The sequence below is a fragment of the Gavia stellata genome, chromosome 8, assembly GCF_030936135.1.
Source record: "Gavia stellata isolate bGavSte3 chromosome 8, bGavSte3.hap2, whole genome shotgun sequence".
Lineage (NCBI taxonomy): Eukaryota > Metazoa > Chordata > Aves > Gaviiformes > Gaviidae > Gavia > Gavia stellata.
The window spans coordinates 28,374,608-28,389,450 of NC_082601.1; the positions used below are offsets into that span (position 1 = coordinate 28,374,608).

General features: G+C 40.6%; 1 protein-coding gene across 1 annotated transcript in view; it reads right to left on the bottom strand.

Moving 5' to 3' along the window:
• Positions 1–11,720: 11,720 nt before the first annotated feature.
• PIKFYVE (phosphoinositide kinase, FYVE-type zinc finger containing) overlaps positions 11,721–14,843 on the bottom strand; it is a 61,572-nt gene continuing 58,449 nt past the window's right edge. Inside the window, exons 40-41 of the mRNA XM_059820167.1 lie at positions 13,073–13,147; positions 11,721–12,122 (exon numbers count right to left, since the gene is read on the bottom strand). Coding sequence (XP_059676150.1) covers positions 12,007–12,122; positions 13,073–13,147 — 191 coding nt within the window. The 3' untranslated portion in view covers positions 11,721–12,006. The remainder of the gene's footprint in view (positions 12,123–13,072; positions 13,148–14,843) is intronic.

The following is a 14,843-nucleotide window of genomic DNA, read 5'->3' on the forward strand; positions in this document are numbered from 1 at the left end:
GATGATGTAAGTTTCTAAGAAGTTTTTCCAAGTTTTCATGGGGTTTTTTTGCCAGCTGCCCTTTCTGACAGTTTTCAATAAGCAGCTTGGGGGAAATGCAGTGAGTAATAAAATCTTGCCTTTATATCTAGCCAAATAAATAAATAAAACGTTTAACACATAGTTGTATCTCCAACCTTCTCTAAGGATAAAGTCACATAATTACATGACCCAATTTTTACTAATCAAGGGTTTAAACTGGTTATTCAAGACACTTCTGGAGCAGCACTGTTTTTAAATTGGAACATCTTGAAGTAGCCAGGTCCCTCAGTCTTCTCATGTAGAATCATGGAGGTGTCAACATTGCCTTGTTCTTCAGAAATCAAACTTATAACAAAAAAAAAAGCAGCCCCCCCCCAACCCCAAAAACCACCCAGAATAATCAAAAATCTTCTCAATATGCAATGAAGAATTGTATTGGTCAACAAATATTTTGGAATATACTCCCCTGCCCCCATTGCCAAAAATAGTTCAAAACAAATTATAGTCATATTTTAGTAACTGTTTTGATACTTAAAGTTCATTTCATATTTTAAGAGAGAAACGTTCAAATTCACATATCCAATAATATATAATAATTGGATATTATTATATGACAATAAACCAAGTGGAAGATGAATCTGAAACAGTACATGAATGAATGCGCCAATTTAAAATAATGTTCCACCATTCCTTAGTCCCCCTCTCTCCTCCCTCCCGAGAGGAAATTTCAATTTTACTCTCATCGCATGACCAGGATTGTTCTACTTCTCCCTGTAGCTACCTGTAGATAGTGTTGTTTAGCCCTTATTCTTCACTCCTTTCCTAGCACTACTCTGCAGTGTGACTGTTCAACTGGGTGGACAAGTGTGATGACCTGTGAGTTTTGACTGAATGCCACAAAACATCTCAAGTCAAAGCAGGGGATGAGCACTCTCCAGAGCTTCTGTTGCTTAGGACTTGCCAGGGTATTAAGTAAACATTGGCAGTCTTGCCAAATTTCTCAAATTACAAGCAGCAGACTGTGAGGCTGGCCTTGTACCTCTTCCTTCTCATGTAACTACACATGCACAAAGAAATGGCAACACATAATGAAACACAAAATAGATGTATGCTGTACAATAGGTGGCATAGTACATATAGAAGCCTAATGGCTTTTAAATATTTCTCTGGCATCCTATTTTGCTTTAATTAAAAGAAGGATTTCTATGGCTGTCTAGTGTCACTGAACTGATTAGCTATCCTGCCTTATACTAAAACAACAAAGATCCCAAGACACATTTGGCTCCTTTTGCTTCTACTGCTGCTAAAAGGCATAAAAATAGAATAGAGAGAACAGTGGAAGTTGCAAGCAACATATTGGTTTTATATGGTCTGCAGTTGAAAAGATCATGTTTCGATCAAACTTAGCAAGTTTGATTTTTTTTTCCATTCATGGCCATGCTTCAGGTTTAATTAGTTGTGGAAGTTACATATATTTTTCTCAGTTTATAAAAAGACTTAAAATGTTTTAATAGTTAAAGTTTTCAACAGGAATTCACAAAAAAAATTGTTTCATTTACTGAAACTTTGCATCTGAAAACAGTGACATTCAAAGTCCAAATACTTTCAACCTTGGTCTTCTCTCTATGCTAGACTTCATTACTATTTTTTCTTCCATCTATATGTAAGCCACCACACTTTGGATAATAAACAGATAAAGGTAAATCATCAACATGATATTAAGTACTTACCCCCAACATTAAACAGGCGCCTCCTTGCACTGCTAATTTTCTAAGGTCTAATAGACTTCTCTGTGTGTTACTAGCTGCCAACAGAAATTAATTACAGTTAGTTGGGCATAAAGAAGAAAGTTTCCTAAATGAACATGTATGATCAGAGTATTCTGCAGACGTTTCTTGACTAAGGCTACAAGAGTCATGTCTGTTAACATTTGGCATGTATTCTTCACAAGCCAACACATCTTGTAAGAAAACATCTACTTTACTTGAATGTTTTTTGAAACACTGACATTTAAGAGCTGAATTAAGTAGGGGTTGGGATTTTTTTAGAATATGATACACAGTAAAAACAAGCTAGTTCTGGTGAAATCTTACTATACGACTAAGCTGGAATGGAAAATAACTGCCCTAAAGATGTTCTCTGCTTTCTAGGGCTTAACGGACAGAAAACAGAATATTGTTTTTCCATAAGGCAGCTCAGACTTACATGAAGAAGTAGATATAATTTCTGCATGTTATAGGCTACCGTGGAGCCACATAAAGAATGCCATCCTTGTCAAGTACCAGACACCTTACCAAGAACGCACTTTAACCAGAATTGGTTACAGACCCTTTCAACCATTAGAAAGTCATAGGGCTGACCTAGAGTTTCCAGAAAATCATTTTCTCCCTATAGTATGTGTTTCACATAGTCTTTATAATCCTGGTAGAAAAAGAAAACATTTTCTTCCTCTTGTTATGTGCATATGCGTACATTAAGCAATCCCAGTTGTACCGTCCTAGATATCTAACTTTTTCATCAGGTAGCTAGTTTACTTTTGTTATGTCAGAAGATCTCAGCTAGTTCAGTAACAGAAGCCCACATCCAGGATACTATGTATTTCATTTTTGCTGAGGCTATATTAGAAAAATATCCTATGTAGACAATGGAGAAAAGTTACTATATTCCCATCCTGTCTCTGCAACTGTAATTCAATGCTCTCCTTTCAGTAGTTATGTTCACTTACTTTATTATCCTACCTTTCATCACTGGATCATTACAGCTTGAATGACTTCGCTATTCCAGTTATATACTAGAGAGAGTGAACTGTGTTTACAGTGCACAATTTTTCTGCTCAGGCTTGAGGCTGGAACAGCATGCAAGAAGCACCTGTGTGCCTGGCCAGCCACTAGAGCCAAGAAGTACCAGCTGATGTTCTGGCAGTACCTCCTATTCTGCTTTGCTCTTTTTTAGCACGAGCACACTCCCATGCAGCTGCAGCTGTAGGGTACCCCTGTTCCACAGTCACTGCTGTTAGAATAAGGCTCATGTGGGGAATTACAGCTGTAATAACACAGGTCTTTGTGCTTAAGGCATCATACAAGATGATGTAACTCTCTGTAGGATGTGGTGTTCCATGCACAGCTGCACTCAGTTCAGCTAAGACAGGTAGGCAATTTGTCACCTTTTCACCTTTCTGTTCACAGGGTGTTTGAGGGCTAAGGGCTAAGCTACAGTACATAAGTACGCATGTGCACTATACAGAAAAGACTAGATTCCTCTGGGACTTCGTACCTATATTTGCTTAGCTGAGAATAAAGGGGCGTTGTAGTAAACATAGCAGAAAAGAGCAGAGCAGAAGCGTTACTTGCACTCTTTAATAGCAGGAAAGAGTCTTAACCATAGGCATCCTGCATAACTTTTACTTCAGAACGTTACCCTGTTGCAGAATAATTAGTAGAGCACAGAGATCTATTTAGTTTTTAGCCTGTTAAATACTGCAACATACATACAGGTATTTAACAAAATGCCTTTAAAGTTTTGGAAAAGTGAGAGATGCAGATTTGATTCTGAAATCAGGAGTCCAAATTTTTTTCTGGTAAAATAAGGACAATGGCAGCAATTTCACTGAGCTTACAGAACAAGTTTTTGTTAAAGAAAACATTTATCCGCCTTCCTCAGAAATATTTTTTCATTGCTCTTGTACTTGCAGAAAAGCAGAAGAGCTCTGTTCTGATGAATACCAGTGTGGGCCATCAGAGGTTATACTACAACATCAACATCTGAATACATGGGAAAAAAAATTTTTCCCTATCTGCGCAGAAAAACAAGAAATACTGTGTGCATAAACATGTAAACACTTTGTTTTACAGCACAGCATTTCAGTGCACAATTTCCTTGTGTAATATGACAGCGAGACAAAAACATTCAACATCGTATGACAGCAAACTGTAGACCAGGTCCATCTTAAATTTCATCTTAAATTACAGCATATGTGCCCTTAAAGTTAGAATTAACTCCAGATCAAATCACTGAGTACAAGCAGGTCCCCTGCTTCCCTAAGCATACTGGGTTTAGAAGACAACCAAGTTTTAACTGCTCAGTTTGTCCTAACCTAACTGAAGCTGAAAAGCTTCAGAAGCCACTAAGTACACTAACATGATACTGGTGTAAATCAGCGTTAGTCATTTTAACACCCATTATAGAATACAATGTGGACATAGGTATTTTGATCATTAATTGTCTTTACATCTTTAACACAGGTTGCCATTACTACTCTCAGGTTTAAACAGTACCATGTAATTATTCCCTCTCGGGGATCCATATTGGAGCAGCATATCAGGTCAGCAATCCCCGCCTTCTGTTTCTGCAAAGGTCAGCAGGGACTATAGAAGTAAGTATGTGCTGGCCCCTCAGCTGCATTGATTACCCACTCAGTAGTTACAGTTGAACAGAGAAGCAAGGCTGAGTCAAGAGCAGTAAACATTTAAACTGCCTAATTTTTTTCTGGAGGTACCTTTAGTAAAAACAGCTTCAGTCATTAAACTGCCTTTGATTCAATCCTTAACATATGCCTTCATTTGCTGTATATTCTGTGCATATAAATAAGGGTGCCTACAGAAACTGGATACGAAAATACTTATTAATTTCTTTTTTAGGGCTACTAGGCTTGGTGTGCTATTCAAGAATGGGCAGAGTTGCCATTCCTATCGGGAGTGTTATCACTATTCAAATACTATAGTCAACCACTATTTACTATAGAGTACATCTATGAAAACACGTTACTATAGAAATATATCTAACTAGCAGATAACATGGAATTAAAAATTTATTTTCACTGTATAAAACCTAAAAACCCAAAAAGTTAAGAATACTGTGTTCACATCACAAAAGGCTGTAAACCGGTTTTGTGCAGACATACTGAGATCACCACTCTGTTCTTGCTTTTTGGATGGAAACCGGGAAGCAAATTCCACAGGCCCAGGACTCTTAGTACAAACAGCCTTTCTTCGACAAGAAGCAAGATACAGCTGTCACGTTTTTACTGACCACAGATATTAACAGAAAAGATACCACTCCTTACTGAAGTATACATTCAGTTATTATGGGACTTCAGTTCTCCACCACTTCAGAGGCAGATTCACAGCACATTTAGGCACCTGGAAAACAATATAGAACTGCCACTAAGATCATATTTTCTCTTACAATTTTTATATCCTGTGAGGTAATTTAAGCAAACATATAGCCAGCCTTTGCACTAGAGGATGAATTGAAAATTTGAACTGGAGTGCCAGCAGGTGCAGCGAGGATTCAGAAGCAGGTCTCCTGCAGGCCCCCAAGCAGCTTACATTTTACAAACAAAACAAAACAATCTGTAATCTGCTGCTGTAACTATACAGTAATCAGTGGTTTTATCTCACACCTAGCTTTTCAGCAAAAAGAGCTTCCTAACTGCAGCAAACTTTTAAATCATTTTGCCCCTATGCCAAACACAAATAACAACACACAGGACCTTGTAATACATGAAGTTCTGTCTTGAAGACAAAGTCCAGGAAAATTCATTGAAAACTGCAATTTCAGGACCATGTGCAGGTAACCAAAGGCTAAACACTTCTAGGGAATGGTAGGGAGTATTTCTCAGTAATTTACTACTGCAGGCACACTCTTACCTGTTTTGGGGGGTTCTTGTTTTTCTTTTTAACTTCAGCAGTATTGTTCTGTGCCTCTTTCACCTACCTTCTCTTTGTCAGCTTCACAGATGAAGCACCACAAAATCCTCAGAGCTGAAGGCAGGATTCTTCTGTTTCTGGCAGCCGAAACACACCCTTCTGTAAGAATAACTTTCCAATATGATAATTGGCATAAATCAGCTTTTATACTCTTCTCTCACATTCTTCTTCTACTGACATGCTTGCTTTCTTACATGCTTGCTATTTCCCACACACAAGTCATCCTCAGCACTTCAAAAGTGAGGCTATAATTACTAAGCCTAGACATCACTCCTTCAAAACAGCAATGAGATTTTACAACTCGTCTTGCATATTTACATATACAGCCAGTTCTGTCATCTTAAGAGTATTGACTGCAATGGACCTTTCACTACCAAAGCTTTATTTTTTCTCCTTAGGACTCCTCACACCACAGCTCCTGCATACCTAGTACATTTCTCCTGTTTCCAGAACTTGTTTACTTAATATAGCTGTAAACAACTGGAAGGAGTCAGAAGACAGCTTGCTAAAGCTGCAAGGACTGAGGACTAGTTAGGTAGCCTTCAGACTGGGCTTAGAAAAAGCCTTCAGATTAGGACCAGAGACCTTATGTCAGCTAATTCTGATAACACAAGTTTACCTACAGATATCTACAAGCAAGGCCTCAACAGAGAAGCTACCTATAATCACAGAAAAGGAGGTGCAATAAAAGCAGCTCCACAAATAACACAGACCAGCAGGAAAGGTTCTCACCTAAGGAAAAAAATGCAGAGGGAATAAGGAGTTGGCTGGCTGCTAACAACTCCGCTTTCATGTATTATTGCAAACTACTGCAGGAGTTAAACTGAGAAACAGCCTCTGTAACTGACACAAGCTCTGTGAACGAGCATGGTTTTGTAGGATGACAACCTTGTGCCTTTGGAAACACTCAAGAACACTGGCTTTATGGTATGTAAGAAACTAGCTTGCCTGGAGCTTTGCAAAGCTTAGACTCAGTATGCAGGATGATAGTAATTCATAACCAGGGATATTTCAGTGTTGGTTTTCATCATTCAAACTAAACATTGCTTTCTGCCCTCACACACATCACTTGCTGTAGGACTTTGAGAGGCAACAGGGGCTGGAAAACAAGGCATTGTAACAGGATGCACATGGTGGGGCTCATTGTGACTCTGCTGCTCTGCTGGATTACCAAACAAGCCCCCAACCCACTCTTCTTACCTGTTTCTGTCATCCTTCATCTTTTGAGCAGCAGGCTCTGCTTCCAGGCACACATTTAAAGATACGGACAAACTTCCTCCCACCAAAAAATTAAGTGGTTTATTTTTTTGGTTCTTTTTGTTCCTCACAGAGATCTGACAACAAGCCAAGGCTCCACAGCAGGAGCTTGGAGACCCTAGATTCCTGTTTTGTTATTACTTTAGTACCTTAGTGGCAATACTAGGCTAGTATCAGTGTCTAGCACAGCTAGATTTTGAATCTCTAGTGTGCCAGATTTCCTGTTCTGTGTCCCAAAAACGGGGAGAAATGCAAGATGGCCTGTCTTCTCCCAGTTATTTTGCAGTTACTCTGTATCTGCACTGACTTAAAACCTCCACACTAAAACTGAAGTACTTCTTGTTGCTTGTGTATCTTCACATTAGGACACTGTAGGACTCGCATTGAGACATTACAGCATAGACTGAGATGGTGAATCCCAACTTTTTTTTTTTAAAGAGTAGTATTGTCTATATCAAGGTGATAGTGGGGAAGCTGACCAATGTCTCATACCATCACTTACATCAATGGAAAACACAAGCAATTACCATTTCATTTTTTAATACTGATGACTTCAGTGCCAACCAAAGGAAGTTTTGCTTAGAGCACAAACTCTTATCCTTTACTAGGTGCTGTCAGTCCCACTTGGAAGTGTTAGAGGAATGCTGTTCTGATAACCCTGCATTTGTGCTTTTCAACTTCATGCCAGAAGCCCCTCAAGTCATACCGCTCAACGGAACACCAGCGTAAGGCAGCACTGCCCCTGAATTGAGTATCCCACCTTTTGCCTTGCTCACACATCCATGGTGGGACAGCTTCTGATGCAGTTTCATACTGCAGCAGATAAAAGAACTCAGACTCACCTGGCAAAAGTGGTGATGGCACATAATACAAGTAAAATCCTTAAGTTTTAGATTTTGAGTTTTATATTCTAGGAACCAACAAGTCCCCTTCCCAGAACTGATCACACATCATTTTTAGCTTTAAGAGAGGCAGTTACTATATACCAGGTTAACACGAAGCAATCACGATATGCCATTAGTTTTCAGACCTCCTTGGATTTTTTTCTTGCATCTAGTCCACTTAAGAGGAGTCTATGGAAATATCTGGAGATTTTTCCTGAGGAATGTGTTCTACATCTTGGAAGAATTGGGCCATGGCAACATCACCATCTGCCGGACAAAACTGGCTCCCTGTCTCACACAGCACTCTGTATTGAAAAGCAGCTGGGGAGAAGGTGGGAGAAGTACACGGAAGGTTATTTGCACATTCTACTGCCACTGACCTGGAGAGCAGCCCAGAGGTCCTGCTCCATTAGAAGAGATGAGCTGCAAGACATGACAGGCATGCTTACACTGTACACAAAGCTGGCAACCCCCAAGAGAGCAATTGCTGCAGAGCAAGCAGAGCGCTTAGCCTCTGCCCAAGAAAATGGGATGCTATGAGACCTAACTGCTCCACCACATGGAAGAGACTCAAGTATATTTTAGTCACTTTATTTGTATCTATATACATTACATTTTGATTCTCCAAGTAGTCAAGGCAGTTATTCTCAAATAGTTCAGTACATCAATTTTATAAAATACAGCTGAACCAAGGTAGATTAGAAATACATACATTATGGTACATTAAGTGCTTTGAATAATGATTAGTCTGGCCACCTGCTAGTAAGTGATTCATTTGGTTTTGGTCATTCTCACAGAGGAGGGTCCACTCCACAGGTAACTCCCCTGAGCCCAGCAGAGCTACTTAACCAGCAAGAATCCCTCATGTGCTTTTGGGGGACAGAATGTACCACTGGGCCACTATAAGGCATTCTGCTGTCTACAAAATGACTCAAAGCAAGTCATCACTTTTGACTGGGACAAGATTTAGACATTTGTCACAAGGCCTCAGATCAAAACAACAGAAGAAAAAGAGCCAGCGTAGCTCTGAAGAAATGCAGTCTTGATGTTTGCAACTGGGATTTGCTTACACACATATATACTAAACCTGCGTTACAAAGAAATAAAAAACTCTAATCAAAGGGCTCATGTAATACCTCAGCCCTTTGCCTAGGACATCCTTAGGCATGCTGCAGGGACACAGACCTAACACAGCCCCACAAGAAGCTCTCTCAAAGACCTCTTCTGCATGAAGTATTGCTCTCCTTTTGAGAAAGTCAGCTTTGCAGCAAGTGAAATGCCAGGACAATTCTTATTCTGAAAAGGGAACGTTTGAGATCTGTTCAACTGCTGGGATTTGAACTAGAAATGCCTACAGCTTTATGTCACATGGCACCCAATGATGTCCCAATTCCAGTTGATACTGCAGCTACCGTGTTACCCATGACCAGCAGTTTGTTACTTGCTCCACTCTGGTCAGGACTCATCTATCAGCCACATCCTGACCCAAAGTTAGCTGTTGATGCCAGCTCAAGATCACTCTTGCAAATCCCTCCAACTGCTATAACTTCGCTGAAGAAGGTCACAATTCACACATCTGGGCTCTGCATTCACAGGCTGCAGAACAGTTGGCCAGTGGAAGGTTCTCTCACTTCTGCAGTGCTGAGGGCCTCATGCTGTCATGCACAGGGAAACATTAGCTACAGTCAGATGATCATGTTGCTTTAGAGCCAGCTGCTTGGGACTCTGGAAGACAAGCAGTATAGAGCAGCCACACATCACTGGAGTAAGGGTTACTGGTGACAGCACAGGGCTAGCACATCATAGCTGCACATTAGCATAGAGGAGATGCCATGACACTGCCCATATTCATGCTTCATCAACTAATCCACATACTGACAAAGGTGGAAGATAACATAACCAGCTGCTGTTGGGTCACCTTAGCTGGTTGGGCAAGTCAAGTTTTTTCCCTGTAAACTTTAGGAGGGGAAGGAGGAAGAATACATGTAAACTTTAACTGAGACTGAAACAGATTCAGGCTGCATGGCATGCTCTTTTATATTGATGGACGAAGACAGAAGGTAGAAGCCACAAAAGCAAGAGTAGCAATGAGCTGATAGACTGGATGATTCCTCATTACACAAGGACCCCCACACATCTAGCCATCCCTGGGAGTACATTTCAACACAGGAGGCAAGATGTGTCCCAGAGGTGGTCAGCTGTACCTGATGCACTGTGTTGGACCGAAGGGATTGTGGACCAGAGGAAGCAAGTAGTACTGTGTCATCTTTCCACAGCACACATCACTGCAGCCTTCAACACTGCACCCCCAGAAACAATGATTGCGTTGTACAGAGGAAGTGAGAATACTTTCATTTCTGCTGCTTCAAGGTCAGCATCTTTGCTCATACTCCACTAGGGCTTTGCAATGGGGTGGGGAAGACTTCTTCCAACACAAATGACTGTTGCCTCGGGGGCAGCTCAGACCTGAGCTGCACTGATTGTTTTTGGAGCCAATAGTTCAATTCTCACTGCTGGCATTTTCCCTCCCCAGCTGTCACTCCTGAACAGAGCCACCACCATCTGCTGCAGAAGAAAATACTGAACACAGGAGGAGTGAACAAAATGCACATTTCAATCCATAGTTACAGTGCAGATGGCAATACCAGGCAACTGGTCAGAACGAGCAAGTGGTCATAAAGAGCTATACTGTCCCCAGACTCCACAGTCATTTGAAGTCCTTCCATCAGAGACTGGAAGTCAAAGGGCAGTATTCTTGCCTCTCAAACTCATAAAAAACCCTACTTATTTACTGGCCTATATTATAGTGAAGCTAAAAAGTAAACTCATCACCTACAAAAACAGGTAAAAATTAATAAAAATGGAAAGAAGTGCTTATTGTCATAACATAGAGATTCACAGATCTCTGCACATCTTATCCATCATACAAGATACCTGCTAGTTCAGGTTTTTCTTTTTACAGAAAAAGACAACTACATTCATCTCAGCGGTGCAAAAAAAAAATCTAATACTGCTGAAGAGACAGTTTTTCCATTGGGACTGCACAGTGTGATGAGATCTGGATGTTCATTCTCATCAGCATGTCCTGAATGCAAGAAAAACATTCTCCTGGCAAAGTTTCACCATGAGGCAAATGCACTGTTTTAAAGTCCTGGGTAACTGAAATGGATTTGAAGTGATCTGCCAGGAATGATGGTTTCATTAAGGAGAAAGTTGTCACTAAGGCAGTATGCTTAATTTTGTCTAGCAACTTAGTGCCTTCTGCTAAGGAAAGGGTTAATCAGCTTCACAACTATAATTAATCAAATCTTGTTAACTTAAAGGGTATATTTTTTAGTTACCTGTTTCCAGGGATGTGGGCAACATTCAGATCAAAGTACTGTTTAGGTCTGAAGGGATATGTTTTGGGTTTTGCAGTATGCTGATGACTGAAAACCCTTTTTTATGGGATTCAGCTAAAACGAAATTATGACAGACAAAGGCAGAGTTGTACTGCAGTAATATAACTCAAAAGACGTAGTGATATGGCATTATAGCTGTGGAGCTGCCTTAAAAAAAATACTGTTACAGAAACCAGGGAAAATTGAAGCTACAGAGCATAAGCAGGACAAGTTATTCATGGATCCTAAACAGGTCAACTACAGACCACTGCAACAATAGCAGAACTCAGGAATTAACTTCATTCTTCAGTCACCCACCCACCCAGGCAGGTTTATTTCACATTTGCAGTACCACGCATCCACTACAGAAACATGAGCTGCTCCTATTCATCACCACTTAGGCAGTGCAAGACTTACAGAGATCATGTACTTCTGCACCATCATGAACGGGGTGGTATCTGTTTCAGTGCTCTTACGTGAAGACAGCATCACCTTCCCTACTGACACAGGGAACGTCTCTTGCCAGTGCCGCTCAGTGGTACCTTACAGCTTAGATCCTTACTGAGGCTGGTTTGCTTATCAGCCTCCAAGAGAGGATTAAAGTGCAACAAGCAGATTTCACACTTCACAACATGACGCACATGGTCAGTGTAGACGTGGAACTGCAATCCTCTTGCTTACTGCTGGACAGACCACAGGAAAAGAGTGGCCTATAATGTCATTGTCCTCTTGTGCTTTCCCAATATGGGCTTTAGCTTAGCAATTCAGGCCCAATCCTGTCCAATGGTCTGGCACCATCAGGAAATACTTGTCCATAGCTTCACAAAACCTGGTCCGGTACAGTTCTGGAGAGACCACGGTTGGCATCTTACCTAATGTGTAAAAGTCAAGAGAAGTTAGAAATGGGCTAAAGAGAATATTGCAGTACAGACAGATGTCACATGAGATTACACCACCAGACAGCATAATCATGGAGGCATGGAAGTACTATGGAAGGGTCTTGGAACCAAACATTATCAGTTGCCTTATTTTTTTTTTTTAATTTTTATTTTAAACATTTAGGAGAGAAGACAGATCAAGGTCTGGACCCATAACACTGAACTGAGATACCTGAAGTTGGAGGAACCATCTAGGCTTTTTACATCAATCTAGATTAGTTTGTTTCTTTTTCTCTTCTATTTACAGGTCTTTGAGGTTTTCCAGCAGAGATGCAAATTTCTCCCATGAAGAGTTTCACTCTATGGACATCTTCTCCAGACACCTGAGCAGTGGTGCATCAAGTGTTCCCCTTCCCTTCTCTTTTCAGCCCTCCTACTAACATGTGGCCAACACTAGGCAATGCTGCACAAAAGGTACTCTACTCACTACCACAAAGGGAACTCCTCAGTTCCTCAAAATCTGGGCAGTAGTCAATCATTTGATAAGGATTCCTCCACACTAACAGCTCAGAGTATAACTGATTTTCTGGACTCAGAAAACATCATCTGAAACCAGGCAGGAAGGTTTTTGTCTTGTATCTCTGTATGGATGACTAAGTTTGTATAAGAGTAGTTGATAACTAAGAAACAGAAAAGAACAGTCTGATAAGTAGATGACCTTTACCCTATTCCCAGGAATTATGGTACTTAAAGAGTCACTCATGGAGGCAGATCAATGTATTAATTTTTCTGAAACTTGGTATTCCGTCTCCTGTTCTGGACAACTTAATCTAGTGTTGCAAATCTGCATGGTGGGGAAGTTGTGGCTTTATTAGCACAGTTATAGGAAGTTTCCAGGTAACGAGGCAACACAATCAAAAGTTTTGCTTTCATTCTGGACTTACCTTGTCCTCCCAAGATGCCAGTTGATTTCACCACCATTTCAAGCTTTTTGTCCCAGGTAAAAGTGCGAATATAGTCTGTTGCAATATAAAAAAAAAATCCACACACAAAACATGTCATATCTGCTATAACCCAAGTAACACTGTTCTAAAATGTATCTATTTCCCCTCAAAAACAGCAAGAAAGCAGTAGGCTTCCACAGCCAGAAGAACTTCAGTGTTGCCCCTACCAGTTGCCTCACTTTCTGGAGTATTGGTTACATTTGGGTAGGATGAATGTGGTATCTCAAAAGCCTAGCAAGATCACAATCAACTCTTTCTGCCTCTACAAAAACAGACTGCCCAGGCATGTCTGTCTTTACCCATGTTAGAGTTTCAAGGGGTCATTTACAAGAGTCACTTAGCTGATCCTCATCCCAGAAACATATCAAGAAGCCCCACTTTGCCATGAGTGCTCCCACTACTTTACTGCAACAGCTAGCATCATCAAGGACTTGGAAACGTATCCATTTAAGCCGGTAGTATTCCTCATCATTGCAGCCACCTACAGGTTTGGTAACAGAAAGCAAACACTTTTCACTTCATGACATGGAGGACTGGAAACACGACCAGTGACCCTAATTGGAAGAGGGGCCTGCAAGGAGAAGACTTCGGAATTGTTTCCAAGCCCCTTTCAGAGAAAGCATGCTCAGTCATTACAAGCACATGAATATTTTGGTCTGCAAAGCCAAAGCTGCAGTAAGTTAAGTTTTTCATTACTGGATATCATTATCTCCTAACATTTGACTACAAATGTAATTATACAATTTTGAATTTACTGTTTCTAGATTTACAAAAGGCCACCGTAAGTATCCACGTTTCACCTCAGCTGTGCTTTACACAAAACTCATCCAGACCTGCCAATGTTAAGACTTATCCATTTATCTGAATACTCTTTGAAAACACTCCCTTAGAGTGCTTTGGGACTCATCAGTTTGTGCACTAACTACTGTCACTTCATGCCCCAAGGCCCAGAGTCCCACAAAACACGGCCTACATATAAAATGAAGTCTTCACAGCTCCTCACAGACCTAACTTGTTTCCTGTATCATATTAGGATCTCAAATAGGTAGAGAGTATGACCTCAGACTCAAACTCAGCCCAAGCTAATAGTTTTTAGTTCTACCCCCACCACAAATTTAGCTTGAGTACTTTGTAATTTCTCAGAATATCATTTAGAGAACATGGCCATAGCCCGATACAGCAGGCATGTTCTCTCTTCTTGAAGATATTCATGTTAAACAAGCTCCTTCAGATCATGAACAGCTGTTCTCACCACAGTGAAGGAACTATTAGCTTTGAACATCATATAAAATATACTCTTTATCAGGTAAGACTTTCCACAGGACAGCAAAAAGCCACACGTACAGAAGGAGCAGAGCCTCATCCCATTTACCCAAATATTCAAGAGTCTACAAAACTAGAAAGTAGTAACAACTTGCAGTTCCTTGTAGCTGGGACTTCAATTCTCAACTGGAAGTGTTATTGGAATGGCTTTCAAGCTTTATCAGAAAAAGAGTAATCCAGACCTTCCGGCTTGAGATCTCATCTGGAAGCATTTCTGAGCTAGGTTTCAAGAGCATCTCATTTCCAAGAGTCACTTCCACATCCTGCAAAATGGTTTCATCTCCAAGTCTTTTGCACAATACAAGTTTGCCTGTCTAAAGATGCGTCTCTACTTTCCAGTCACAAGTCAAAGGATGTGGCAAGATAATTACTGTGTTGCCACCCATAT